Source organism: Vidua macroura, chromosome 6 (genome assembly GCF_024509145.1).
Source record: "Vidua macroura isolate BioBank_ID:100142 chromosome 6, ASM2450914v1, whole genome shotgun sequence".
Classification (NCBI taxonomy): Eukaryota; Metazoa; Chordata; class Aves; order Passeriformes; family Viduidae; genus Vidua; species Vidua macroura.
This window is the reverse complement of record NC_071576.1, coordinates 8,379,381-8,407,229: the sequence shown is the minus strand read 5'-3', so window position 1 is coordinate 8,407,229 and position 27,849 is coordinate 8,379,381. Positions and strand designations below refer to the sequence as shown.

At 52.0% G+C, this 27,849-nt stretch overlaps 1 protein-coding gene across 1 annotated transcript; it reads right to left on the bottom strand.

The window, feature by feature from the left end:
- Positions 1 to 27: 27 nt before the first annotated feature.
- Positions 28 to 25,851, bottom strand: AHNAK2 (AHNAK nucleoprotein 2). The gene is made up of 4 exons (XM_053979845.1): positions 25,802 to 25,851; positions 25,056 to 25,197; positions 24,543 to 24,718; positions 28 to 23,750 (listed from the first exon to the last, which is right to left on the bottom strand). Exons 2-4 carry the CDS (start codon positions 25,189 to 25,191, stop codon positions 1,023 to 1,025), a joined length of 23,040 nt encoding a protein of 7,679 aa, XP_053835820.1. The 5' UTR covers positions 25,192 to 25,197; positions 25,802 to 25,851; the 3' UTR covers positions 28 to 1,022.
- Between the last annotated feature and the right edge of the window lie 1,998 nt (positions 25,852 to 27,849).

Sequence of the window (27,849 nt, the reverse complement as noted above, 5' to 3'; positions counted from 1 at the left end):
AAATGCCAGTAACTCACACTACTCAAGTTATTATTCATACAGTGAGTTTATTGTGAATTAAGAATACAGACAGTGTTTTAATGGTACATGTGAAGGCTGTCACATATGCACTCTGGTTTTCATTGTGCACTTGAGAGAAGCATTAATATAAACAGAGGAGCAAATAATTATATACACCTCCTTTCCCAGAAAATCTCTGAAGCAATTCCACCAGTGTGGCAGATCATTCGAAGCATTTAAGTATCCCATAAGTATATACATTAAAATTTATTTATCCACATTTGAATAATATTCTTTGTAAGCATGTTTTATTCTGGTATCTTACAAACATGATTTAGTTACATGTTTTTTGGTCTTGAAATTATTCTGTTGGTTTTGCTGTTTTTGTTTTTTGGTTTTTTTTTTAATTATCGTAAGGCTAAATATGACCCACCACAATAATAAAAAATGAGAAGAGAGGAAGAGGCAAAGCGTAGTCTCTCTACACTAATATTTAATTTTTATTTTATATTTTAAAATGTTTGTGGACTATACATACTACCTTAGCTGAAATAAAGAAAAAACATTTTAATAACAAAGCAAAAGTGGATCAGAAAGTTCCAAAATCTAAACAGGTAAGTATAGTTCTCATAATACTTGTTTAGAACCCATTCTGGAAATAATCTGTAATCTAAATATAACTGGTGGGTTTTGAGAAGCCTCTTTAACAATTCTTTTGGTACTGTTGAGCCTGTCAATGATTTACTTTCATGGTTCTGGTATATACTCAGACTTTCCTCAAACTATGGGCTCATCTGCACCTGTCATAATTGCTGCCCTTGGGGTAGATATGAAGAAATAATTCTTTTTATTAGTGTACAATCTAGTACATCCATGTACTTGAAAATCTGAATGCAGTAAATTCTGTTCAAGTGTTTTCATGAATACCAACCTTGGGTTTTAATTTTGTTAGCAGAAAATTAGGAAAACATTCTCTTCCGTGGATGATTTTGTTTTCATTGAGAATTGAGAAAATACAACCTTCATTTGGTTGTATCTCCAACAATATTAGATTTACTGTCTTTTTCTTCCTCCAACAATATTAGTTCAGTTCTTGCTGAAGATGTCACGATAGATGAGGCCCTGTCAGTTTCAGCTTTTTCACCCTCTCCTATTTCTTTAGGTGATAAGGTTTCTCGTGCATCAAAAAACACATCTGGCTTATCTGTTGGGCTATCTTCATCTGAGAGTCTCCCCTCTTTATGACCCACCTCTTCTTTGTCAACAGACTTAGCCTTTTTGGAGGGAGATGTGAAACCAAGCTTGGGAAATCTAAACCATCCAGTTTTTTCACTCTGCTTAGAGGAATCATCTGATGTGTCAACAGGTTTCACATCTTCTGGAACTGATTTTTTTATTTCTGCTTTTGCATCTGTGCTTGCTTCTTCCCCAGAAGCTGAAAAGCCAATACTTGGAAGCCAAAACTTAAATCTTCCAGGAGACCTTTTACTATCAGTCTTTTCTTTCTCATTGGTTATGTCTTTTTCTTCACCTTCCACTGCTTCAACTACATCTTCATCTTCAGAGAGAGGAGCTGCAGTTACTCCCTCTGGTGATTTATCAGGAAAACTCTCTTCAAGTTTACTGGGACCCTTTACTTCAGCAGCAGATGTTTTTAACTTTGACAAACTTACTTTTCCTCTAGATTCTTCAGACTCACAGTGTGGTTTGTCAGATAGTTTAAGCTCAGAACTGCCAGTTCTCTGCGCTGCTACTCCAAAGCTTTCACCACCACCTGTAGGTTTTCTCACTGATGCATCTCCTGTTGGAGATGGCTGCTGGACCAGCATGTCTAAATCACTGTGTGATTCAGGCAACTTGGCCTTGAGCAATGAGAATCCCAAAGTAGCAGTTTTGACCTCTGATGACAGAATCTCTGATTCTTTCAGTATTTCAGTAGTGTAAATCTCACACCGCTCAATAGCAACACGTTCAGTTTCTACTTTTTCACTTACTTCTTGGCCCTCTATATAAGACCAATGAATGTCTTGCCCTGGACTTGAAAGGGAGGACTCAATGGTAGCTGTCATTTGTGCTGTTTTTATGTCAGGTTCAGTCAGTGTTAAAATTTTGCTTTTTGCTTTTTGAATACCCCCCTCTACAGCTCCTGGTGTTTCTTCAGGGATAGCAGAGCTTGCTGGCAGTTGCACTATTTCAATGTCAGTACTAGATCCCTTTGGATCTGTTACAACTTTTGACAGTAAAACATCAGCTTCAATTGGGGGAGTTCTGAAAGTGAATCTTGGTATTTTTAGTTTGGGAATTCTTACACTTACTTCTGGGACACCTTGTGTTTGGTCCACTGTTTCCCCTGTTATTCTGGCAGATGCTTCTATATGATCTAGAGCTGGACTTTTCAGGCCAATCCATCCTTCTGGTTTTTGTAACTGCATTTCTGCTGTGCCTCTTTCACTTTTAGGTGCTGAATCAGCTTCTGACTTTGGCAAATTGGTATCATCTTCAAACCCCTTGGTTTCAGAATGCAACATTCCAAATCTTGGGATCTTAAACTTGTATGCTTTAATTCTACTTATTTCTGCTCTGTCTTCTACTTGCACTTCCACTCCTGCAGACACATCCTTTTCAACACTTTTCACTCGAAATTTCATTTCAGGATCTACTCCAGTAATTTTAACATCCGTCTTCACTGTTGGAACTTCTACCTTTAGATCTTCCAGTTTAGCAGTAACGTAAGTACCATCTTCCAATTCTTCTGTTGTAGACCATTCACACATAGTCCTTTTTAATTGACTTTCTTCACTGTCTTTTCCTATGATTTTCACCTCACCCTTTATCTTTCCTTTTTTAATTGCTGCCTCTTTATTTTGAGAATCTAGCTCTTCCTTTGGAAGACTAACATCTATTTTCTTCTGTGTTGCATCCAGAGTAATTTCAGCTGATGATGGTTTGCATTCTACCTCTGATGTCTCTAATTTCATGGAACTTTCTACCTTTTGGACATTTATATCCTGTGATTTGCCTTTATGCTCTGGAAATGTCAGAGTACATGTAGGAAACCTATTTGTTGAACTCTCGTCCTTGTCAGTTTCTGAACTTGGGTATGATTTAGACAATTCTGCTGCAGACACTGTGATTTCTGAAGTATGTCCTTCAGCACTGCGCTTAACTACATCTGCGTAAGTTTCAGTTTTTTGAATACTAACTCTACTATCTGTTCTTTCTGTGGATAATGAAATATCTCCTTCAATCTTTGGCAAGCTAACATTAGAACTCTTCACAGAATCTCCTAATTTTTGAATCCCTTCTTTTCCAATAGTAATTTCAGCAACTGCATGTGGTAATGAGAAGGTATTTTCAGGGACGCTTGTTTCAGTTTGTACTTTAGCAGAAGGAGTAGTTGCCTGAGCTTTTTCCATACTTCTTTCAATATCAGCATCACTTTTTTTTTCCTTTAAGGATGACCTGCCAAATGCAGGTATTCTGAATTTTGGCATTTTAAACCATCCCTGGTGTTCTTCAGTCTGAACTTCTTCAGCTTTTATTTCATGTTCTTTTAATTTGATTTCCTTCTCCCCAAGACTCTCAGTAACTCTCTCTGTTTTTGGTTTAGGCACTGACTGGGTGCTTATGTCTACCTTTGCATCTTCAATGCCACCCGTCAGAGCTTGGGGTGTTTTTATCTTACCATCAACTACTCCAGGATCTGACATATCAGATGTAAGTTCTGATGCTGGAACTCCCACAGCAATGTCAGCAATTTCATTTGTTGTTCTTAGTTGGGGTGGCTCCGTTTCTATTTTTGGAGAGCTGATCTCTGTCTCTGGGACTTTCCCTTTTGTGCGGGAGATTCCAAACTTTGTCTTCTGGAATTTGGGCATTTTAATCTTCCCTTCAGGACCTTCCAATTTCACTTTTCTTCCATCCACAACTGATGAGTTTCCTGTTAACATATCAGGGCTCTTCAAATCAACTGAAGCTTCTCCTTTGGGGAGCTTAGTACCTGTTTTTTGAATGTTACCTTCATTGGTAGAACTTATTTTTAAGTCAACCTGTTGAAAACTCCCCTCTGAGGGAGTCAAAGAAGCATCAGTCTTTGCTGAGCTGACTGTTATTTCAGTGTTAGAGGCTTCAGTTTCTACTCTGGAAAACTCCAGAGTGTGGACCGTAGTGTCAGCCAGTTTTATGGTGATTTGTGCCCCTTCTTTAGTCCCTTCAGGATGACTTTTTTCTATATCAGGTATCTTAATTGAATCATCACCCTCTATTTCACTTTTAGGAAGAGTAGCATCAGCTTCAACTTTTGGTGACTGAGACTGAGATTTTGGAACCTTGATCTTGGAGAGTGAAATTTTAGGCATGACAAATTGAGGCTTTTTAATGGGGCTTTTTTGTTCAACTTTTCCTGCAGATATTTCCAGATCAAGGTCTGGCCCACTACCTTGATCATCAGTTGTAGTACCTTTCACTTCTGTGTCTATTCTGCTTGACATGACAGCAAGTTTTTGGTCTTCCAAATTTGCTCCAGAATCAGATTTAACACTTGCTTCCTTCTTTGGTGACCAACTGAAGGATGGAAGTTTGAATTTGGGCATTTTGAAATGTCCTTCTTTCTCTTCTCCATCTCCATCTTGCTTTATTTCCCCCTTGATCTTTACTGCTGCATCTGAATCTTGAATATCACTGTCTGTTTTTGGAATAGGAATGTCAGCTGATGGGAGGTGAACATCAGCCTCTGATGTCTTACTGTCAGTTTTGGTAATTTTGGCTTCAGGACTGTAAGTCCCTGTTTCTATGCCACATTCCACCTTCAAGTCGGGTGCTTCAACAGCTATGTCAGATATTTCTACTGTTGCTTTTAGTTGGGGAACCTTTACTTCTGGTTTGGATTGGCCAACATCCTTTTCTGACCCTTTTCCTTTAGAAAGTGTAATTCCTACCTTTGGCATTTGGAACTTAGACATTTTTGTTTTTCCTTCAGAACCTTCAGCTTTTATGTCTACATCACACACAGCAATTTCACTTGATGTTCCTTCAACAGTTATGTCAGGACTCTTCACCTCAAGTGAACCTTCAGGTATCATCTTAATATCTGAGGTGGAGAGGCTGGCATTAGCAGCAGCTGATTTCAGTGTCAGCTCATCTCCTTCACAGGTAGGAACTTTGACCTCACCTGTAGGCATGCTAATATCCATCTCTATTTTGGGAGCTTTGGGTTCTGGTTTGGAAAATTCCAAAGTTGGGACTGTAACTTTAGGCACTTCTATGCCCAGTCCTGCCCCTTCTCCACTACTTCCTTTCTCAGATTTCTGAACAGAAACACCTTCTATTTCTTGTTTGGGTCCAGAAATATCAGTTTCCAGTACAGGCAGAGAGACCTGTACTTTCTGACCCTTAATTTTAGGGAATGAGATCTTTGGCATGGTAAATTGGGACTTCTTGGTTTTGGCCTTTTCACCATCTTTTTCTGTTGTATCAACTTCTTCATTAAGGTATTGATTCTCAGGAGTAGGAAAAGTTAATTCAGATCCCATGTCTCCAGATAAGGTAGACAAAGTGGGTCCTTCCAGATGTTCCTCAACATGAGAAGGAGCAATAGCTTCTTTCTTTGGTGACCACCTAAATGAAGGCAGTTTGAATTTTGATGATTTAAATTTGTTTTCTTTCTCCTCAGTACCCTTCTCTCCTGTAACAACTTCCTGTTCTGCCTTGCACTCTAAAACTGGGCCATGGATTTCTGCTTCTAAGTTCGGCAAGGTAACCTCCATGGATGAGAGATTTGGATCCATTGTTGGTGCATCCAGAACAACTTCAAGTGAAGGCTTATGCAACTTTAAACCAAGTTGGGCATCAGAGATTTGAGCTGATTTTTCAATATCAGGATCAGTCATATCAGATGTTATCCTCCCCTTGGAAATTTCAGATTCCATGCCGGAACCAATGTCACTTTCAAATGCTTTTTCCTTAGCTTGAATTCTGAATTTTGGTTTTCGGAATTTAGGAATTTTAACTGTGACCTCTGTGTCAAACAAAGATATTTCAGCAGAAGTGGTTTTGCCCTCTAGCTTAATACCTCCTTGCTCCTCAGAACCATCATCACATAAAATTTCAAAATCTGAAAGATTTTCATCAGCAAGAGTTGCTATTTTTGATTCTGGGGAATTAATTTGGTATTTAGTAAGAGTAATATCCCCCTTTTGTAATGAGGACTCCAGATCAATTTTAGATGAAGTCACTTCAGATTTAGAAAAACCAATGCTAGGAATTCTGAATTTGGTACTTTTAGAGACACTCTCTCCCTTAATGTCAGGAAAAAGTTTAGGTTCAACACTCTGAGAAGGATCAGAAGTTTCCTCTGTTAAAGAATAACAAAGAGTTTCTGAAACAGCAACATCAGATCCAGACTGGCTTTGTGCATGAGGTTTGAAACTTTTAGAAAGAGAAATTTTGGGCATTCTAAATAGAGAAGTTTTAGATTTACCAACATCCACCTCTTTACAAACAGAAGGATCTAGGGAAACGTCAAAACTGGGTGCTTGGATCTCAGAGTCAGAAAATGTCATGTCCACATCAGCCATTCCTGACGGCACTGTCACTTGAGGCTCCTGGAGACTGACGTCCACCTCCGCGGCCACTGTGCCCTTGGCCTCTTTGCTGCTGGACCAGCCAAAGGAAGGCATGCCAAACTTGGGCATCTTGAACTTGCCGTCCTTGGTCTTGCCGGCCTCCTTCTCTGGGACCTTGGCTTCTCCTTCAAGGCTAAGGGTGGCCTCGGGCGCCTGCAGGTCGAGGCCGGCCTGTGGAAGGGTGACGTCGACGGAGGGCAGGCTGATGTCCACCTTGGGAGCTTTGACGTCAGCTTTGGGCATCTTGAGGGAGGGCTTCTCCAGCTTCCAGCCGGTGCCCTCCCCTGCGGCCGTCACGGTGGAGGAGGGGAGGTCGACCTCTGCGCTGGGCAAACTGACCTCGGCTGTGGGCGCCACGGCCTTGGGGGAGGACACTGTGAATTTGGGCTTGTCAAACTTGGGCATCTTGAGCTTGCCTTTCAGACCCGAGCCTTCCAGCTTGAGCTTGCCCTCGGCAGAGGGCGCTTTGAGGTCTGTGTCAGGCGCCTGGATCTCGAGGGAGCCTTCGACGGAGGGCAGCGTGACGTCGGGGGCCGTGATGGTGATGTCGGCGTCAGCGGCCTTGAGCTCCGCCTGTGGGAGGCTGACGTCCGCATCCAGTTTGGGAGACTTGACGGTGGGCTTAGAGAAGACCACGCTGGGCACCTTGACTTTGGGCATGTGTATTTTCATGCCGCCGCCCTCAGCTTTGCCAGCGGCCACCTCCAGGCTGGCTTCGGCCTCGGGCCCCTGCAGGGCGACTTCGCCCTCCTGGCCTTTGGGCAGCGACACCTCGGCCTTGGGCAGGCTGACCTGCGCCTGCGGAGCTTTGACTTTGGGCAGCTTGACGCTGGGCATCTTGACGTCGGGCATCTTGAATCGGCCTTTCTCACCCTCTGCTGCAGCTGGGGCCGTCTCGACGGTCACCTCCACGCTGGGCGCTTGGATATTGGCTGCGGGTAGGCTCACTTCCACTTCCGTGGCCCCAGAAGGCACCGTCACTTGAGGCTCCTGGAGACTGACGTCCACCTCTGCGGCCACTGTGCCCTTGGCCTCTTTGCTGCTGGACCAGCCAAAGGAAGGCATGCCGAACTTGGGCATCTTGAACTTGCCGTCCTTGGTCTTGCCGGCCTCCTTCTCTGGGACCTTGGCTTCTCCTTCAAGGCTAAGGGTGGCCTCGGGCGCCTGCAGGTCGAGGCCGGCCTGTGGAAGGGTGACGTCGACGGAGGGCAGGCTGATGTCCACCTTGGGAGCTTTGACGTCAGCTTTGGGCATCTTGAGGGAGGGCTTCTCCAGCTTCCAGCCGGTGCCCTCCCCTGCGGCCGTCACGGTGGTGGAGGGGAGGTCGACCTCTGCGCTGGGCAAACTGACCTCGGCTGTGGGCGCCACGGCCTTGGGGGAGGACACTGTGAATTTGGGCTTGTCAAACTTGGGCATCTTGAGCTTGCCTTTCAGACCCGAGCCTTCCAGCTCGAGCTTGCCCTCGGCGGAGGGCGCTTTGAGGTCTGTGTCAGGCGCCTGGATCTCGAGGGAGCCTTCGACGGAGGGCAGCGTGACGTCGGGGGCCGTGATGGTGATGTCGGCGTCAGCGGCCTTGAGCTCCGCCTGTGGGAGGCTGACGTCCGCATCCAGTTTGGGAGACTTGACGGTGGGCTTAGAGAAGACCACGCTGGGCACCTTGACTTTGGGCATGTGTATTTTCATGCCGCCGCCCTCAGCTTTGCCAGCGGCCACCTCCAGGCTGGCTTCGGCCTCGGGCCCCTGCAGGGCGACTTCGCCCTCCTGGCCTTTGGGCAGCGACACCTCGGCCTTGGGCAGGCTGACCTGCGCCTGCGGAGCTTTGACTTTGGGCAGCTTGACGCTGGGCATCTTGACGTCGGGCATCTTGAATCGGCCTTTCTCACCCTCTGCTGCAGCTGGGGCCGTCTCGACGGTCACCTCCACGCTGGGCGCTTGGATATCGGCTGCGGGTAGGCTCACTTCCACTTCCGTGGCCCCAGAAGGCACCGTCACTTGAGGCTCCTGGAGACTGACGTCCACCTCTGCGGCCACTGTGCCCTTGGCCTCTTTGCTGCTGGACCAGCCAAAGGAAGGCATGCCGAACTTGGGCATCTTGAACTTGCCGTCCTTGGTCTTGCCGGCCTCCTTCTCTGGGACCTTGGCTTCTCCTTCAAGGCTAAGGGTGGCCTCGGGCGCCTGCAGGTCGAGGCCGGCCTGTGGAAGGGTGACGTCGACGGAGGGCAGGCTGATGTCCACCTTGGGAGCTTTGACGTCAGCTTTGGGCATCTTGAGGGAGGGCTTCTCCAGCTTCCAGCCGGTGCCCTCCCCTGCGGCCGTCACGGTGGTGGAGGGGAGGTCGACCTCTGCGCTGGGCAAACTGACCTCGGCTGTGGGCGCCACGGCCTTGGGGGAGGACACTGTGAATTTGGGCTTGTCAAACTTGGGCATCTTGAGCTTGCCTTTCAGACCCGAGCCTTCCAGCTCGAGCTTGCCCTCGGCGGAGGGCGCTTTGAGGTCTGTGTCAGGCGCCTGGATCTCGAGGGAGCCTTCGACGGAGGGCAGCGTGACGTCGGGGGCCGTGATGGTGATGTCGGCGTCAGCGGCCTTGAGCTCCGCCTGTGGGAGGCTGACGTCCGCATCCAGTTTGGGAGACTTGACGGTGGGCTTAGAGAAGACCACGCTGGGCACCTTGACTTTGGGCATGTGTATTTTCATGCCGCCGCCCTCAGCTTTGCCAGCGGCCACCTCCAGGCTGGCTTCGGCCTCGGGCCCCTGCAGGACGACTTCGCCCTCCTGGCCTTTGGGCAGCGACACCTCGGCCTTGGGCAGGCTGACCTGCGCCTGCGGAGCTTTGACTTTGGGCAGCTTGACGCTGGGCATCTTGACGTCGGGCATCTTGAATCGGCCTTTCTCACCCTCTGCTGCAGCTGGGGCCGTCTCGACGGTCACCTCCACGCTGGGCGCTTGGATATCGGCTGCGGGTAGGCTCACTTCCACTTCCGTGGCCCCAGAAGGCACCGTCACTTGAGGCTCCTGGAGACTGACGTCCACCTCTGCGGCCACTGTGCCCTTGGCCTCTTTGCTGCTGGACCAGCCAAAGGAAGGCATGCCGAACTTGGGCATCTTGAACTTGCCGTCCTTGGTCTTGCCGGCCTCCTTCTCTGGGACCTTGGCTTCTCCTTCAAGGCTAAGGGTGGCCTCGGGCGCCTGCAGGTCGAGGCCGGCCTGTGGAAGGGTGACGTCGACGGAGGGCAGGCTGATGTCCACCTTGGGAGCTTTGACGTCAGCTTTGGGCATCTTGAGGGAGGGCTTCTCCAGCTTCCAGCCGGTGCCCTCCCCTGCGGCCGTCACGGTGGTGGAGGGGAGGTCGACCTCTGCGCTGGGCAAACTGACCTCGGCTGTGGGCGCCACGGCCTTGGGGGAGGACACTGTGAATTTGGGCTTGTCAAACTTGGGCATCTTGAGCTTGCCTTTCAGACCCGAGCCTTCCAGCTCGAGCTTGCCCTCGGCGGAGGGCGCTTTGAGGTCTGTGTCAGGCGCCTGGATCTCGAGGGAGCCTTCGACGGAGGGCAGCGTGACGTCGGGGGCCGTGATGGTGATGTCGGCGTCAGCGGCCTTGAGCTCCGCCTGTGGGAGGCTGACGTCCGCATCCAGTTTGGGAGACTTGACGGTGGGCTTAGAGAAGACCACGCTGGGCACCTTGACTTTGGGCATGTGTATTTTCATGCCGCCGCCCTCAGCTTTGCCAGCGGCCACCTCCAGGCTGGCTTCGGCCTCGGGCCCCTGCAGGACGACTTCGCCCTCCTGGCCTTTGGGCAGCGACACCTCGGCCTTGGGCAGGCTGACCTGCGCCTGCGGAGCTTTGACTTTGGGCAGCTTGACGCTGGGCATCTTGACGTCGGGCATCTTGAATCGGCCTTTCTCACCCTCTGCTGCAGCTGGGGCCGTCTCGACGGTCACCTCCACGCTGGGCGCTTGGATATCGGCTGCGGGTAGGCTCACTTCCACTTCCGTGGCCCCAGAAGGCACCGTCACTTGAGGCTCCTGGAGACTGACGTCCACCTCTGCGGCCACTGTGCCCTTGGCCTCTTTGCTGCTGGACCAGCCAAAGGAAGGCATGCCGAACTTGGGCATCTTGAACTTGCCGTCCTTGGTCTTGCCGGCCTCCTTCTCTGGGACCTTGGCTTCTCCTTCAAGGCTAAGGGTGGCCTCGGGCGCCTGCAGGTCGAGGCCGGCCTGTGGAAGGGTGACGTCGACGGAGGGCAGGCTGATGTCCACCTTGGGAGCTTTGACGTCAGCTTTGGGCATCTTGAGGGAGGGCTTCTCCAGCTTCCAGCCGGTGCCCTCCCCTGCGGCCGTCACGGTGGTGGAGGGGAGGTCGACCTCTGCGCTGGGCAAACTGACCTCGGCTGTGGGCGCCACGGCCTTGGGGGAGGACACTGTGAATTTGGGCTTGTCAAACTTGGGCATCTTGAGCTTGCCTTTCAGACCCGAGCCTTCCAGCTCGAGCTTGCCCTCGGCGGAGGGCGCTTTGAGGTCTGCGTCAGGCGCCTGGATCTCGAGGGAGCCTTCGACGGAGGGCAGCGTGACGTCGGGGGCCGTGATGGTGATGTCGGCGTCAGCGGCCTTGAGCTCCGCCTGTGGGAGGCTGACGTCCGCATCCAGTTTGGGAGACTTGACGGTGGGCTTAGAGAAGACCACGCTGGGCACCTTGACTTTGGGCATGTGTATTTTCATGCCGCCGCCCTCAGCTTTGCCAGCGGCCACCTCCAGGCTGGCTTCGGCCTCGGGCCCCTGCAGGACGACTTCGCCCTCCTGGCCTTTGGGCAGCGACACCTCGGCCTTGGGCAGGCTGACCTGCGCCTGCGGAGCTTTGACTTTGGGCAGCTTGACGCTGGGCATCTTGACGTCGGGCATCTTGAATCGGCCTTTCTCACCCTCTGCTGCAGCTGGGGCCGTCTCGACGGTCACCTCCACGCTGGGCGCTTGGATATCGGCTGCGGGTAGGCTCACTTCCACTTCCGTGGCCCCAGAAGGCACCGTCACTTGAGGCTCCTGGAGACTGACGTCCACCTCTGCGGCCACTGTGCCCTTGGCCTCTTTGCTGCTGGACCAGCCAAAGGAAGGCATGCCGAACTTGGGCATCTTGAACTTGCCGTCCTTGGTCTTGCCGGCCTCCTTCTCTGGGACCTTGGCTTCTCCTTCAAGGCTAAGGGTGGCCTCGGGCGCCTGCAGGTCGAGGCCGGCCTGTGGAAGGGTGACGTCGACGGAGGGCAGGCTGATGTCCACCTTGGGAGCTTTGACGTCAGCTTTGGGCATCTTGAGGGAGGGCTTCTCCAGCTTCCAGCCGGTGCCCTCCCCTGCGGCCGTCACGGTGGTGGAGGGGAGGTCGACCTCTGCGCTGGGCAAACTGACCTCGGCTGTGGGCGCCACGGCCTTGGGGGAGGACACTGTGAATTTGGGCTTGTCAAACTTGGGCATCTTGAGCTTGCCTTTCAGACCCGAGCCTTCCAGCTCGAGCTTGCCCTCGGCGGAGGGCGCTTTGAGGTCTGCGTCAGGCGCCTGGATCTCGAGGGAGCCTTCGACGGAGGGCAGCGTGACGTCGGGGGCCGTGATGGTGATGTCGGCGTCAGCGGCCTTGAGCTCCGCCTGTGGGAGGCTGACGTCCGCATCCAGTTTGGGAGACTTGACGGTGGGCTTAGAGAAGACCACGCTGGGCACCTTGACTTTGGGCATGTGTATTTTCATGCCGCCGCCCTCAGCTTTGCCAGCGGCCACCTCCAGGCTGGCTTCGGCCTCGGGCCCCTGCAGGACGACTTCGCCCTCCTGGCCTTTGGGCAGCGACACCTCGGCCTTGGGCAGGCTGACCTGCGCCTGCGGAGCTTTGACTTTGGGCAGCTTGACGCTGGGCATCTTGACGTCGGGCATCTTGAATCGGCCTTTCTCACCCTCTGCTGCAGCTGGGGCCGTCTCGACGGTCACCTCCACGCTGGGCGCTTGGATATCGGCTGCGGGTAGGCTCACTTCCACTTCCGTGGCCCCAGAAGGCACCGTCACTTGAGGCTCCTGGAGACTGACGTCCACCTCTGCGGCCACTGTGCCCTTGGCCTCTTTGCTGCTGGACCAGCCAAAGGAAGGCATGCCGAACTTGGGCATCTTGAACTTGCCGTCCTTGGTCTTGCCGGCCTCCTTCTCTGGGACCTTGGCTTCTCCTTCAAGGCTAAGGGTGGCCTCGGGCGCCTGCAGGTCGAGGCCGGCCTGTGGAAGGGTGACGTCGACGGAGGGCAGGCTGATGTCCACCTTGGGAGCTTTGACGTCAGCTTTGGGCATCTTGAGGGAGGGCTTCTCCAGCTTCCAGCCGGTGCCCTCCCCTGCGGCCGTCACGGTGGTGGAGGGGAGGTCGACCTCTGCGCTGGGCAAACTGACCTCGGCTGTGGGCGCCACGGCCTTGGGGGAGGACACTGTGAATTTGGGCTTGTCAAACTTGGGCATCTTGAGCTTGCCTTTCAGACCCGAGCCTTCCAGCTCGAGCTTGCCCTCGTCGGAGGGCGCTTTGAGGTCTGCGTCAGGCGCCTGGATCTCGAGGGAGCCTTCGACGGAGGGCAGCGTGACGTCGGGGGCCGTGATGGTGATGTCGGCGTCAGCGGCCTTGAGCTCCGCCTGTGGGAGGCTGACGTCCGCATCCAGTTTGGGAGACTTGACGGTGGGCTTAGAGAAGACCACGCTGGGCACCTTGACTTTGGGCATGTGTATTTTCATGCCGCCGCCCTCAGCTTTGCCAGCGGCCACCTCCAGGCTGGCTTCGGCCTCGGGCCCCTGCAGGACGACTTCGCCCTCCTGGCCTTTGGGCAGCGACACCTCGGCCTTGGGCAGGCTGACCTGCGCCTGCGGAGCTTTGACTTTGGGCAGCTTGACGCTGGGCATCTTGACGTCGGGCATCTTGAATCGGCCTTTCTCACCCTCTGCTGCAGCTGGGGCCGTCTCGACGGTCACCTCCACGCTGGGCGCTTGGATATCGGCTGCGGGTAGGCTCACTTCCACTTCCGTGGCCCCAGAAGGCACCGTCACTTGAGGCTCCTGGAGACTGACGTCCACCTCTGCGGCCACTGTGCCCTTGGCCTCTTTGCTGCTGGACCAGCCAAAGGAAGGCATGCCGAACTTGGGCATCTTGAACTTGCCGTCCTTGGTCTTGCCGGCCTCCTTCTCTGGGACCTTGGCTTCTCCTTCAAGGCTAAGGGTGGCCTCGGGCGCCTGCAGGTCGAGGCCGGCCTGTGGAAGGGTGACGTCGACGGAGGGCAGGCTGATGTCCACCTTGGGAGCTTTGACGTCAGCTTTGGGCATCTTGAGGGAGGGCTTCTCCAGCTTCCAGCCGGTGCCCTCCCCTGCGGCCGTCACGGTGGTGGAGGGGAGGTCGACCTCTGCGCTGGGCAAACTGACCTCGGCTGTGGGCGCCACGGCCTTGGGGGAGGACACTGTGAATTTGGGCTTGTCAAACTTGGGCATCTTGAGCTTGCCTTTCAGACCCGAGCCTTCCAGCTCGAGCTTGCCCTCGGCGGAGGGCGCTTTGAGGTCTGCGTCAGGCGCCTGGATCTCGAGGGAGCCTTCGACGGAGGGCAGCGTGACGTCGGGGGCCGTGATGGTGATGTCGGCGTCAGCGGCCTTGAGCTCCGCCTGTGGGAGGCTGACGTCCGCATCCAGTTTGGGAGACTTGACGGTGGGCTTAGAGAAGACCACGCTGGGCACCTTGACTTTGGGCATGTGTATTTTCATGCCGCCGCCCTCAGCTTTGCCAGCGGCCACCTCCAGGCTGGCTTCGGCCTCGGGCCCCTGCAGGACGACTTCGCCCTCCTGGCCTTTGGGCAGCGACACCTCGGCCTTGGGCAGGCTGACCTGCGCCTGCGGAGCTTTGACTTTGGGCAGCTTGACGCTGGGCATCTTGACGTCGGGCATCTTGAATCGGCCTTTCTCACCCTCTGCTGCAGCTGGGGCCGTCTCGACGGTCACCTCCACGCTGGGCGCTTGGATATCGGCTGCGGGTAGGCTCACTTCCACTTCCGTGGCCCCAGAAGGCACCGTCACTTGAGGCTCCTGGAGACTGACGTCCACCTCTGCGGCCACTGTGCCCTTGGCCTCTTTGCTGCTGGACCAGCCAAAGGAAGGCATGCCGAACTTGGGCATCTTGAACTTGCCGTCCTTGGTCTTGCCGGCCTCCTTCTCTGGGACCTTGGCTTCTCCTTCAAGGCTAAGGGTGGCCTCGGGCGCCTGCAGGTCGAGGCCGGCCTGTGGAAGGGTGACGTCGACGGAGGGCAGGCTGATGTCCACCTTGGGAGCTTTGACGTCAGCTTTGGGCATCTTGAGGGAGGGCTTCTCCAGCTTCCAGCCGGTGCCCTCCCCTGCGGCCGTCACGGTGGTGGAGGGGAGGTCGACCTCTGCGCTGGGCAAACTGACCTCGGCTGTGGGCGCCACGGCCTTGGGGGAGGACACTGTGAATTTGGGCTTGTCAAACTTGGGCATCTTGAGCTTGCCTTTCAGACCCGAGCCTTCCAGCTCGAGCTTGCCCTCGTCGGAGGGCGCTTTGAGGTCTGCGTCAGGCGCCTGGATCTCGAGGGAGCCTTCGACGGAGGGCAGCGTGACGTCGGGGGCCGTGATGGTGATGTCGGCGTCAGCGGCCTTGAGCTCCGCCTGTGGGAGGCTGACGTCCGCATCCAGTTTGGGAGACTTGACGGTGGGCTTAGAGAAGACCACGCTGGGCACCTTGACTTTGGGCATGTGTATTTTCATGCCGCCGCCCTCAGCTTTGCCAGCGGCCACCTCCAGGCTGGCTTCGGCCTCGGGCCCCTGCAGGACGACTTCGCCCTCCTGGCCTTTGGGCAGCGACACCTCGGCCTTGGGCAGGCTGACCTGCGCCTGCGGAGCTTTGACTTTGGGCAGCTTGACGCTGGGCATCTTGACGTCGGGCATCTTGAATCGGCCTTTCTCACCCTCTGCTGCAGCTGGGGCCGTCTCGACGGTCACCTCCACGCTGGGCGCTTGGATATCGGCTGCGGGTAGGCTCACTTCCACTTCCGTGGCCCCAGAAGGCACCGTCACTTGAGGCTCCTGGAGACTGACGTCCACCTCTGCGGCCACTGTGCCCTTGGCCTCTTTGCTGCTGGACCAGCCAAAGGAAGGCATGCCGAACTTGGGCATCTTGAACTTGCCGTCCTTGGTCTTGCCGGCCTCCTTCTCTGGGACCTTGGCTTCTCCTTCAAGGCTAAGGGTGGCCTCGGGCGCCTGCAGGTCGAGGCCGGCCTGTGGAAGGGTGACGTCGACGGAGGGCAGGCTGATGTCCACCTTGGGAGCTTTGACGTCAGCTTTGGGCATCTTGAGGGAGGGCTTCTCCAGCTTCCAGCCGGTGCCCTCCCCTGCGGCCGTCACGGTGGTGGAGGGGAGGTCGACCTCTGCGCTGGGCAAACTGACCTCGGCTGTGGGCGCCACGGCCTTGGGGGAGGACACTGTGAATTTGGGCTTGTCAAACTTGGGCATCTTGAGCTTGCCTTTCAGACCCGAGCCTTCCAGCTCGAGCTTGCCCTCGTCGGAGGGCGCTTTGAGGTCTGCGTCAGGCGCCTGGATCTCGAGGGAGCCTTCGACGGAGGGCAGCGTGACGTCGGGGGCCGTGATGGTGATGTCGGCGTCAGCGGCCTTGAGCTCCGCCTGTGGGAGGCTGACGTCCGCATCCAGTTTGGGAGACTTGACGGTGGGCTTAGAGAAGACCACGCTGGGCACCTTGACTTTGGGCATGTGTATTTTCATGCCGCCGCCCTCAGCTTTGCCAGCGGCCACCTCCAGGCTGGCTTCGGCCTCGGGCCCCTGCAGGACGACTTCGCCCTCCTGGCCTTTGGGCAGCGACACCTCGGCCTTGGGCAGGCTGACCTGCGCCTGCGGAGCTTTGACTTTGGGCAGCTTGACGCTGGGCATCTTGACGTCGGGCATCTTGAATCGGCCTTTCTCACCCTCTGCTGCAGCTGGGGCCGTCTCGACGGTCACCTCCACGCTGGGCGCTTGGATATCGGCTGCGGGTAGGCTCACTTCCACTTCCGTGGCCCCAGAAGGCACCGTCACTTGAGGCTCCTGGAGACTGACGTCCACCTCTGCGGCCACTGTGCCCTTGGCCTCTTTGCTGCTGGACCAGCCAAAGGAAGGCATGCCGAACTTGGGCATCTTGAACTTGCCGTCCTTGGTCTTGCCGGCCTCCTTCTCTGGGACCTTGGCTTCTCCTTCAAGGCTAAGGGTGGCCTCGGGCGCCTGCAGGTCGAGGCCGGCCTGTGGAAGGGTGACGTCGACGGAGGGCAGGCTGATGTCCACCTTGGGAGCTTTGACGTCAGCTTTGGGCATCTTGAGGGAGGGCTTCTCCAGCTTCCAGCCGGTGCCCTCCCCTGCGGCCGTCACGGTGGTGGAGGGGAGGTCGACCTCTGCGCTGGGCAAACTGACCTCGGCTGTGGGCGCCACGGCCTTGGGGGAGGACACTGTGAATTTGGGCTTGTCAAACTTGGGCATCTTGAGCTTGCCTTTCAGACCCGAGCCTTCCAGCTCGAGCTTGCCCTCGGCGGAGGGCGCTTTGAGGTCTGCGTCAGGCGCCTGGATCTCGAGGGAGCCTTCGACGGAGGGCAGCGTGACGTCGGGGGCCGTGATGGTGATGTCGGCGTCAGCGGCCTTGAGCTCCGCCTGTGGGAGGCTGACGTCCGCATCCAGTTTGGGAGACTTGACGGTGGGCTTAGAGAAGACCACGCTGGGCACCTTGACTTTGGGCATGTGTATTTTCATGCCGCCGCCCTCAGCTTTGCCAGCGGCCACCTCCAGGCTGGCTTCGGCCTCGGGCCCCTGCAGGACGACTTCGCCCTCCTGGCCTTTGGGCAGCGACACCTCGGCCTTGGGCAGGCTGACCTGCGCCTGCGGAGCTTTGACTTTGGGCAGCTTGACGCTGGGCATCTTGACGTCGGGCATCTTGAATCGGCCTTTCTCACCCTCTGCTGCAGCTGGGGCCGTCTCGACGGTCACCTCCACGCTGGGCGCTTGGATATCGGCTGCGGGTAGGCTCACTTCCACTTCCGTGGCCCCAGAAGGCACCGTCACTTGAGGCTCCTGGAGACTGACGTCCACCTCTGCGGCCACTGTGCCCTTGGCCTCTTTGCTGCTGGACCAGCCAAAGGAAGGCATGCCGAACTTGGGCATCTTGAACTTGCCGTCCTTGGTCTTGCCGGCCTCCTTCTCTGGGACCTTGGCTTCTCCTTCAAGGCTAAGGGTGGCCTCGGGCGCCTGCAGGTCGAGGCCGGCCTGTGGAAGGGTGACGTCGACGGAGGGCAGGCTGATGTCCACCTTGGGAGCTTTGACGTCAGCTTTGGGCATCTTGAGGGAGGGCTTCTCCAGCTTCCAGCCGGTGCCCTCCCCTGCGGCCGTCACGGTGGTGGAGGGGAGGTCGACCTCTGCGCTGGGCAAACTGACCTCGGCTGTGGGCGCCACGGCCTTGGGGGAGGACACTGTGAATTTGGGCTTGTCAAACTTGGGCATCTTGAGCTTGCCTTTCAGACCCGAGCCTTCCAGCTCGAGCTTGCCCTCGGCGGAGGGCGCTTTGAGGTCTGCGTCAGGCGCCTGGATCTCGAGGGAGCCTTCGACGGAGGGCAGCGTGACGTCGGGGGCCGTGATGGTGATGTCGGCGTCAGCGGCCTTGAGCTCCGCCTGTGGGAGGCTGACGTCCGCATCCAGTTTGGGAGACTTGACGGTGGGCTTAGAGAAGACCACGCTGGGCACCTTGACTTTGGGCATGTGTATTTTCATGCCGCCGCCCTCAGCTTTGCCAGCGGCCACCTCCAGGCTGGCTTCGGCCTCGGGCCCCTGCAGGGCGACTTCGCCCTCCTGGCCTTTGGGCAGCGACACCTCGGCCTTGGGCAGGCTGACCTGCGCCTGCGGAGCTTTGACTTTGGGCAGCTTGACGCTGGGCATCTTGACGTCGGGCATCTTGAATCGGCCTTTCTCACCCTCTGCTGCAGCTGGGGCCGTCTCGACGGTCACCTCCACGCTGGGCGCTTGGATATCGGCTGCGGGTAGGCTCACTTCCACTTCCGTGGCCCCAGAAGGCACCGTCACTTGAGGCTCCTGGAGACTGACGTCCACCTCTGCGGCCACTGTGCCCTTGGCCTCTTTGCTGCTGGACCAGCCAAAGGAAGGCATGCCGAACTTGGGCATCTTGAACTTGCCGTCCTTGGTCTTGCCGGCCTCCTTCTCTGGGACCTTGGCTTCTCCTTCAAGGCTAAGGGTGGCCTCGGGCGCCTGCAGGTCGAGGCCGGCCTGTGGAAGGGTGACGTCGACGGAGGGCAGGCTGATGTCCACCTTGGGAGCTTTGACGTCAGCTTTGGGCATCTTGAGGGAGGGCTTCTCCAGCTTCCAGCCGGTGCCCTCCCCTGCGGCCGTCACGGTGGTGGAGGGGAGGTCGACCTCTGCGCTGGGCAAACTGACCTCGGCTGTGGGCGCCACGGCCTTGGGGGAGGACACTGTGAATTTGGGCTTGTCAAACTTGGGCATCTTGAGCTTGCCTTTCAGACCCGAGCCTTCCAGCTCGAGCTTGCCCTCGTCGGAGGGCGCTTTGAGGTCTGCGTCAGGCGCCTGGATCTCGAGGGAGCCTTCGACGGAGGGCAGCGTGACGTCGGGGGCCGTGATGGTGATGTCGGCGTCAGCGGCCTTGAGCTCCGCCTGTGGGAGGCTGACGTCCGCATCCAGTTTGGGAGACTTGACGGTGGGCTTAGAGAAGACCACGCTGGGCACCTTGACTTTGGGCATGTGTATTTTCATGCCGCCGCCCTCAGCTTTGCCAGCGGCCACCTCCAGGCTGGCTTCGGCCTCGGGCCCCTGCAGGACGACTTCGCCCTCCTGGCCTTTGGGCAGCGACACCTCGGCCTTGGGCAGGCTGACCTGCGCCTGCGGAGCTTTGACTTTGGGCAGCTTGACGCTGGGCATCTTGACGTCGGGCATCTTGAATCGGCCTTTCTCACCCTCTGCTGCAGCTGGGGCCGTCTCGACGGTCACCTCCACGCTGGGCGCTTGGATATCGGCTGCGGGTAGGCTCACTTCCACTTCCGTGGCCCCAGAAGGCACCGTCACTTGAGGCTCCTGGAGACTGACGTCCACCTCTGCGGCCACTGTGCCCTTGGCCTCTTTGCTGCTGGACCAGCCAAAGGAAGGCATGCCGAACTTGGGCATCTTGAACTTGCCGTCCTTGGTCTTGCCGGCCTCCTTCTCTGGGACCTTGGCTTCTCCTTCAAGGCTAAGGGTGGCCTCGGGCGCCTGCAGGTCGAGGCCGGCCTGTGGAAGGGTGACGTCGACGGAGGGCAGGCTGATGTCCACCTTGGGAGCTTTGACGTCAGCTTTGGGCATCTTGAGGGAGGGCTTCTCCAGCTTCCAGCCGGTGCCCTCCCCTGCGGCCGTCACGGTGGTGGAGGGGAGGTCGACCTCTGCGCTGGGCAAACTGACCTCGGCTGTGGGCGCCACGGCCTTGGGGGAGGACACTGTGAATTTGGGCTTGTCAAACTTGGGCATCTTGAGCTTGCCTTTCAGACCCGAGCCTTCCAGCTCGAGCTTGCCCTCGTCGGAGGGCGCTTTGAGGTCTGCGTCAGGCGCCTGGATCTCGAGGGAGCCTTCGACGGAGGGCAGCGTGACGTCGGGGGCCGTGATGGTGATGTCGGCGTCAGCGGCCTTGAGCTCCGCCTGTGGGAGGCTGACGTCCGCATCCAGTTTGGGAGACTTGACGGTGGGCTTAGAGAAGACCACGCTGGGCACCTTGACTTTGGGCATGTGTATTTTCATGCCGCCGCCCTCAGCTTTGCCAGCGGCCACCTCCAGGCTGGCTTCGGCCTCGGGCCCCTGCAGGACGACTTCGCCCTCCTGGCCTTTGGGCAGCGACACCTCGGCCTTGGGCAGGCTGACCTGCGCCTGCGGAGCTTTGACTTTGGGCAGCTTGACGCTGGGCATCTTGACGTCGGGCATCTTGAATCGGCCTTTCTCACCCTCTGCTGCAGCTGGGGCCGTCTCGACGGTCACCTCCACGCTGGGCGCTTGGATATCGGCTGCGGGTAGGCTCACTTCCACTTCCGTGGCCCCAGAAGGCACCGTCACTTGAGGCTCCTGGAGACTGACGTCCACCTCTGCGGCCACTGTGCCCTTGGCCTCTTTGCTGCTGGACCAGCCAAAGGAAGGCATGCCGAACTTGGGCATCTTGAACTTGCCGTCCTTGGTCTTGCCGGCCTCCTTCTCTGGGACCTTGGCTTCTCCTTCAAGGCTAAGGGTGGCCTCGGGCGCCTGCAGGTCGAGGCCGGCCTGTGGAAGGGTGACGTCGACGGAGGGCAGGCTGATGTCCACCTTGGGAGCTTTGACGTCAGCTTTGGGCATCTTGAGGGAGGGCTTCTCCAGCTTCCAGCCGGTGCCCTCCCCTGCGGCCGTCACGGTGGTGGAGGGGAGGTCGACCTCTGCGCTGGGCAAACTGACCTCGGCTGTGGGCGCCACGGCCTTGGGGGAGGACACTGTGAATTTGGGCTTGTCAAACTTGGGCATCTTGAGCTTGCCTTTCAGACCCGAGCCTTCCAGCTCGAGCTTGCCCTCGGCGGAGGGCGCTTTGAGGTCTGCGTCAGGCGCCTGGATCTCGAGGGAGCCTTCGACGGAGGGCAGCGTGACGTCGGGGGCCGTGATGGTGATGTCGGCGTCAGCGGCCTTGAGCTCCGCCTGTGGGAGGCTGACGTCCGCATCCAGTTTGGGAGACTTGACGGTGGGCTTAGAGAAGACCACGCTGGGCACCTTGACTTTGGGCATGTGTATTTTCATGCCGCCGCCCTCAGCTTTGCCAGCGGCCACCTCCAGGCTGGCTTCGGCCTCGGGCCCCTGCAGGACGACTTCGCCCTCCTGGCCTTTGGGCAGCGACACCTCGGCCTTGGGCAGGCTGACCTGCGCCTGCGGAGCTTTGACTTTGGGCAGCTTGACGCTGGGCATCTTGACGTCGGGCATCTTGAATCGGCCTTTCTCACCCTCTGCTGCAGCTGGGGCCGTCTCGACGGTCACCTCCACGCTGGGCGCTTGGATATCGGCTGCGGGTAGGCTCACTTCCACTTCCGTGGCCCCAGAAGGCACCGTCACTTGAGGCTCCTGGAGACTGACGTCCACCTCTGCGGCCACTGTGCCCTTGGCCTCTTTGCTGCTGGACCAGCCAAAGGAAGGCATGCCGAACTTGGGCATCTTGAACTTGCCGTCCCTGGTCTTGCCGGCCTCCTTCTCTGGGACCTTGGCTTCTCCTTCAAGACTAAGGGTGGCCTCGGGCGCCTGCAGGTCGAGGCCGGCCTGTGGAAGGGTGACGTCGACGGAGGGCAGGCTGATGTCCACCTTGGGAGCTTTGATGTGAGATGGTGTAATTTCTGAAATTTCATCTTTTGATATTTTATTGAATTCCTTCGTCTCTATTTCAATATCTCTTTTTGAAATCCATATTTGTTTCTTTATGTCTTCAGTTTTAGTTTCCAGTGGCGAAGATTTTATAGTTGATTCTTTCGGACTCGGGAACTGGCCTTCGGGATTTTGCTTTATATTATTATCAAGTCTTTTTCCTATGGATATTCCTATATGCATATCAGCACTTGGAGTCCGAATTTCTCCTGGTGGTCCACTTACCTGAAGTCCTTCGGCATTTTCTAGTGTTTGCACTTTTGCTTCCTTTTCACTTATCTGTGCTTCAGGTTGGGCTGTTTCTTCCTTAGTTGTTGACCAGGTAAATGTAGGGAATTTTAACTTTGGCAGTCTGAATTTGCTTTCTTTCCCGTCTATATCTTTTTCTCCTCTCTTCATTCCAATTTCTATGTTTAAGGCTTTGTCATTTGTAGGCATGCCATTATCCTCCATCCTTTCCTTTTTTACACTATCTTTTGTGTCCTCTCTGCTTTCTTCTCTTGGCATTTTCATGTCAGTTTTAGGTTCTTTGACCACTTTGAATGATGGCATTTGTATTTTCGAAGTAGACACATCTGATTCTGCATCTGGCATAAGAGTTTTCACATTGAAATTCCTGCTGTCCTCTAAAGTCATATCAGCTGTTTTTTCTGGTACTGAATGTGGAACATCACTTCCCTGTTTGGTAGTGTCAGTGTCTGTCTCTTTTTTTTTGGGCACTGAAATTCCATAATTTATTTTCTGAATGTTTAGTATTTGTGTGTCTTGTTCTGCTTGTTTTTCTCCTGTTTCCAGTGTGTCAGATGTCTGTAATTCTGCTTTAGCAGTGCCAATTTCTAGGCCTTTTACCTGTACATATCCTTTAGTACTGTGACCTACCAAGTCTATGTTAATTCCACTTTCTCCATCTTTTTTATCTGCTGTTCCCTTCTGTTTCTTTTTTCGGGATTTTGATGAGGCTTGTGGTGATTTTTCAGTTGGGCTTACTTTCAGATCAGCTGTTTCTAAACTGGGCTTTGATATCTCTGTTGTTATGTCTGGTACTTCAGGTACACTAAATTTTGATGTTGCTTCCTTATCTTTTTCTTTTTTAATGCTTATTTCAACTTCAGGGCATTGTTTTACATGAGATGGAATACCATTTTTCATCTCTTTTAAGTCTTTTGTTAAAGTTTCATGTCCCTCCCCTGTTTTCATTTCATAAGCAGGAGATGTGGTATATTCAACAGTTAAGATTTCGGGATTTTCCAGGCTTATATCATCTTTATATATTTTTTCTTTTTCAGAGATCAGTGTCGTTTTTATTTCTTTTTTTTGCTTTTCTTGTGGTTCTGGTCTGGACCTGTGCATTCTGAATCCAATGCTAGGGAACTTCAGTTTCCTTTGGCTTCCTTTTTTCTCTTTGGTATGGACCTCTTGTGGAAATTGAGACTCTGTGTCTGTGCTTGTAGGGGAAATATCCTGCACAGCAGGCTCATATGCATCTGATGTACTATGAGATCTTCTGTGCCTCAATATCTTTTTGTTTTTGATTGACTGAAATTTTGGCCATGATAATCTATCTTTTTTAGGTCTCTTACTTCTTCCTACCCTTTGGCTTACAATTAATGTTTCCCTGTCTTCTTCTGAAATGGCTTTTCCTGAAACATGCAGTGTTTCTTCAGGAATGCCCTCACTGAATTCTTTTTCCTAAAAGAACAAACAGTAATCAGAAGATTAGAAGTAACCTAAATATAAGTGAAACAGAAAATAAAAAACATACCATAAAACATGTAGAAAAATGTTCTTTTTATTACTAGTATCTACTTGTTATATAAAAAAATCCTGAAGATTACAAAAATATGCAATGTCAGGCAGAAATTACATTAAAAAATTGACTGTAATATATGGATTTCTGAAGATTTTAATTCCTTGCAAAACATTACAGTAGAGGTTTCTATATGTATCTATATATGTATATATGTTCCTATAAATATATATTATATACATTTGAAAAAATATATTAAGAAAATATAATCTTTAAGTTGATGGAAGCCTATTCAGAGATCATAGGTCTATCAAAATATCAGTGGTTAGACACAGATTTTTTTTAATAGAAAAATCTTACAGAGGAGTTTTGGATAAAAATTTTTACTGATATTTTACATTTTTGAACATACTTATTATAAGTATTACAGAGATTACCCAAGTCTGTTCCATCAGTGGACAATTAACAACTAAAAAATGCTGACTCCCTAAAAGAGTATTTTCACACCCTAAAACAAGATTGTGGATTTATATAAAATCTGTAGTCTCACTCAAGATATTTAAAAAGCTGCAAATATTGTTTGGGATTTTTTAAAATTATGAATATTCATGCTAGTAAATTTAAACACATGTGTAAGTCTTAAGAAGACACAAGCGTGTGTTTTATGATCTATTTCCACACAGCACATTACTATAGTATGTTACTCAAACCTTGTAAACTAATTGGATATCTACCTGGCCTATCTTTTCCCTTTTGTGCTGGGCTGTAGAGTGTTCTAGATCTTCTTGCACGGCAATTTTTCTTTTGAGGCTGAATTGGACTCTGTATGGCTCGGAATATTGGAGAATCTTGAGTGCATCTTCATATTTGATATTATCAAAAAATATTGTAGCACTTAGAAGCTGATCACCTGCAAGCGGAATAACGCATAATTTTAATTACTTTGTCTTTTCTTATAGGTTTTTTCTTCCATTTTAGTTTTGTATATACTACTTTCTATATGTCTTCTCCACTGTTCCAGTGAAAACGGATTTTTTTACAGTATACAAAAAAATCACATTTCATTATTGTTCAAGCAAGTGATCTTAGAAATTATTAATATGAACAGGTTGAGCTCACAGATAACAATAGTTGGTTTGAAATCTACTATTTCTGATACCTAAAGAGATGACAGATCACACAGCTACAAATCTCATTATTTAAAGAAACAGAATAAAATCATAACAAAATAAAAAAACAGACTGTACCTTCTCTAAGACTAAATATTTTTGAAGCAGGAGATTCCTTAAGTACTTTTTTAATAAATATTCCTTCATTTCCTCCACCTTTCACACTAAAACCACTAGCTCCAGCTTCCACTTCTGTTTTCAGGGTCACTTCCATTGTCTCCTAGAGATGGAAAAAGATGTGAATTTATCATTTTTATTCATTTGTATTAAAGGGTTCTAAGTTGTTCTACAATAACAAATTTAGTCTCCTCAGGTATATTTTCAATAGCTCAAGAAAGATTATCCAAAATATAGAATATACTTAGTGTGGGTTTGATTCTGTTCTGAATTACAATTAAGCACGTGTGTTGGGGTTATGTTGAATCAGAGTCATAAGGAAAATAGGTTATAATTTTAAAATGTGAAATATATGGAAACTTTTAGGGCTGAAGGGTTGTATTTTCTGTGAAGTTGTTAACCACTCAAATTAAAATCTATGGGCCAGAAAAGTCAGAATAAGAGCTAATGCTGTACTGCACTCAAATTAGAGAAGGCTAAAGAAAGAATTATAAAAAGAATTATGGAAGAACCACAAATAGGACAAATAAATGTTCCTGCCTGTGCTACAACTCAGCCATTCATGAAGTTCCTGGTCAAAACAAGTCCAAAGTGCTTCTTTGCCCATTTGTCCTTCCTTCTGTCCACCCATTCATGTCTCTGTGTTTTAACAAACTTTACTATTTACAAGGCTCATACCTAAAACTACGGAGTGCTTTTAAACTGACCTGTGGATGACTCTTCTTTGATTTGTCTGTAGAATGTTTTTTATTTTCTTCTTGAATCTGAAAAATAATTTTTAATTATTTCAAGTTCAGAAGCCATGGTGTTCTTAAGTACAACAAAAGTCAATTAAAATTCCAGGTTTAGAGTAAGAAATGAGGCTGAATTTAATGGCAACAAAGCAAAATCAGGATCAAGTGCTATGTACAACATGAATGATTTAACTATGCTAATCCCAGTAGTAAATTAGATGCCAAGGCCTCCCTTCATTGTATCAAAATTTGCATTAAATCACAGACCATTGTACAAAAATTTGCATTTGGTCAGAGACCAAATGTCTTAAGATATTGGGAGCTTTTCTGTGTCCTAATGTAGTATATTGTTCACCTTTCAATTTTGCAAATATATTTTTTTTTTACTTATTCAACTTCAGCATGAATTTTAAACTGTTGCTTACTTAACATGGATGTACTAATTAAATCTCTAACTTTGAGTAACTAAGAGGCACAGGTAATTTTTAAATACTTATTAGTAAGATTCAAGCCATATATTCTAACAGGAAAAATGCTATAATTCCTTTATGCCCTCTGCCTTGTGTCCTTTACAGAACTAAGTCAAATGCATTTTCTTGCCAAGAAACAAGAACATGGTCAGCAAGTCCAGCACAAAATAAATCCATCAATGAACACAGATGCAGTTTTGGTGGGGACAGGAAGACAACATGGCTGCAACAATGGCCCATTCTATGACATGTGACTCTCTGCTACTTGTGGGAGCTAAAGCCTCTTGAATCAACTTGATAAAGCCATGTCTGCACAAAAAGTCAGTATCTTGCCTTAAAATAGTCTTCTTCTACTGGATACTCATAAACTGGAGAGGATCCTTGTGGCCTTGGACGAATGTCTTCTACTGCCACTTCATTAACCTGTGGAAAAGACATGAGTGGTGGTAAAGGAACACCCACCATTAAGCAGTGACTCGTTTTTAGGAGTGTTTCTCTAGCTATCCACAGTGTCCTTCTGAGTAAAAATATTTAATTAGTGATGGTGGATAAAAAATAACCAGTAACTTTTTTTTAGATCAAGAACAAATACAGTTCTCATGTTAAAGCACTCAAAACCACAAGAGACAGAGTTCTGAGAGACAAAATCGAGTGGTAAGCTTATTTTTATTTTCTTTATGTATTGTATGTATCTACAGACTGAACAGACTGAAAATGGACAGATCAATTAGTAATAATTGAAAAAGTAAAAAAAAACAAAAAATCCCTTCCCTGCTCTATTTGCACACCTAAACTTTGCATCCAATGGCTTCAACCTTTATTGTCCTCTATAAGCAAGCAAACCATAGAAAAGTCCCAGCAGAAATTTCTGCTGACAAGCACTTGGCATTCTTCCTTCTCCAGTCAGACAATAGGGAACCTAAACTGTCTAAAGCCTTAAAGAAAAGTTACTGTAGTTAACAGACATGTAATACTTTGGTAAGTCTTGGTAGTAAACTTATGCCAAGGAACCATGGCAAAGAGCAGATGCCTTTACACTGAAACATCTTTCTGGGTTTTGAGCTGGCAGGACAATCCCAAGCTAAAATACAACATTTTTAATGGGAAGGAAAACCACCAGCAAGACCCAGCCATAAACAAAATATTTAAGATCCCATTTTGCCAAACTGTCATCACAGAAAAACTCAACTCCAAAAAACTCACAGAATCTTCCTCCTCGGCATCTGCATCGGCATCAGCATCTCCCGGGGGCTCAGCCGGTCTCAGCTGTCGTCCAGAACCTGAAAGCAGCACACAGGTTGTTGGTGCCTGCACGATCCACACAGAGCACAGAGCAGTCAGCTTGCAAGCTGAAACCCCCTGGAGCAGCATGGCAAGGGCCGTGCACAGGCCACTGGAAAGGCCTGCCTTAATTTAGACTCCTAGCATCACAGAATGGTTTGGCTTGGAAGGGACTTTAAAGATCATCGAGTGCCGCCATAGGCAAAACCACAGTACAACAATCTAGTTCTCCCTACCAGCCATGGGCAGGGGTTATAATCTAGCTTACCT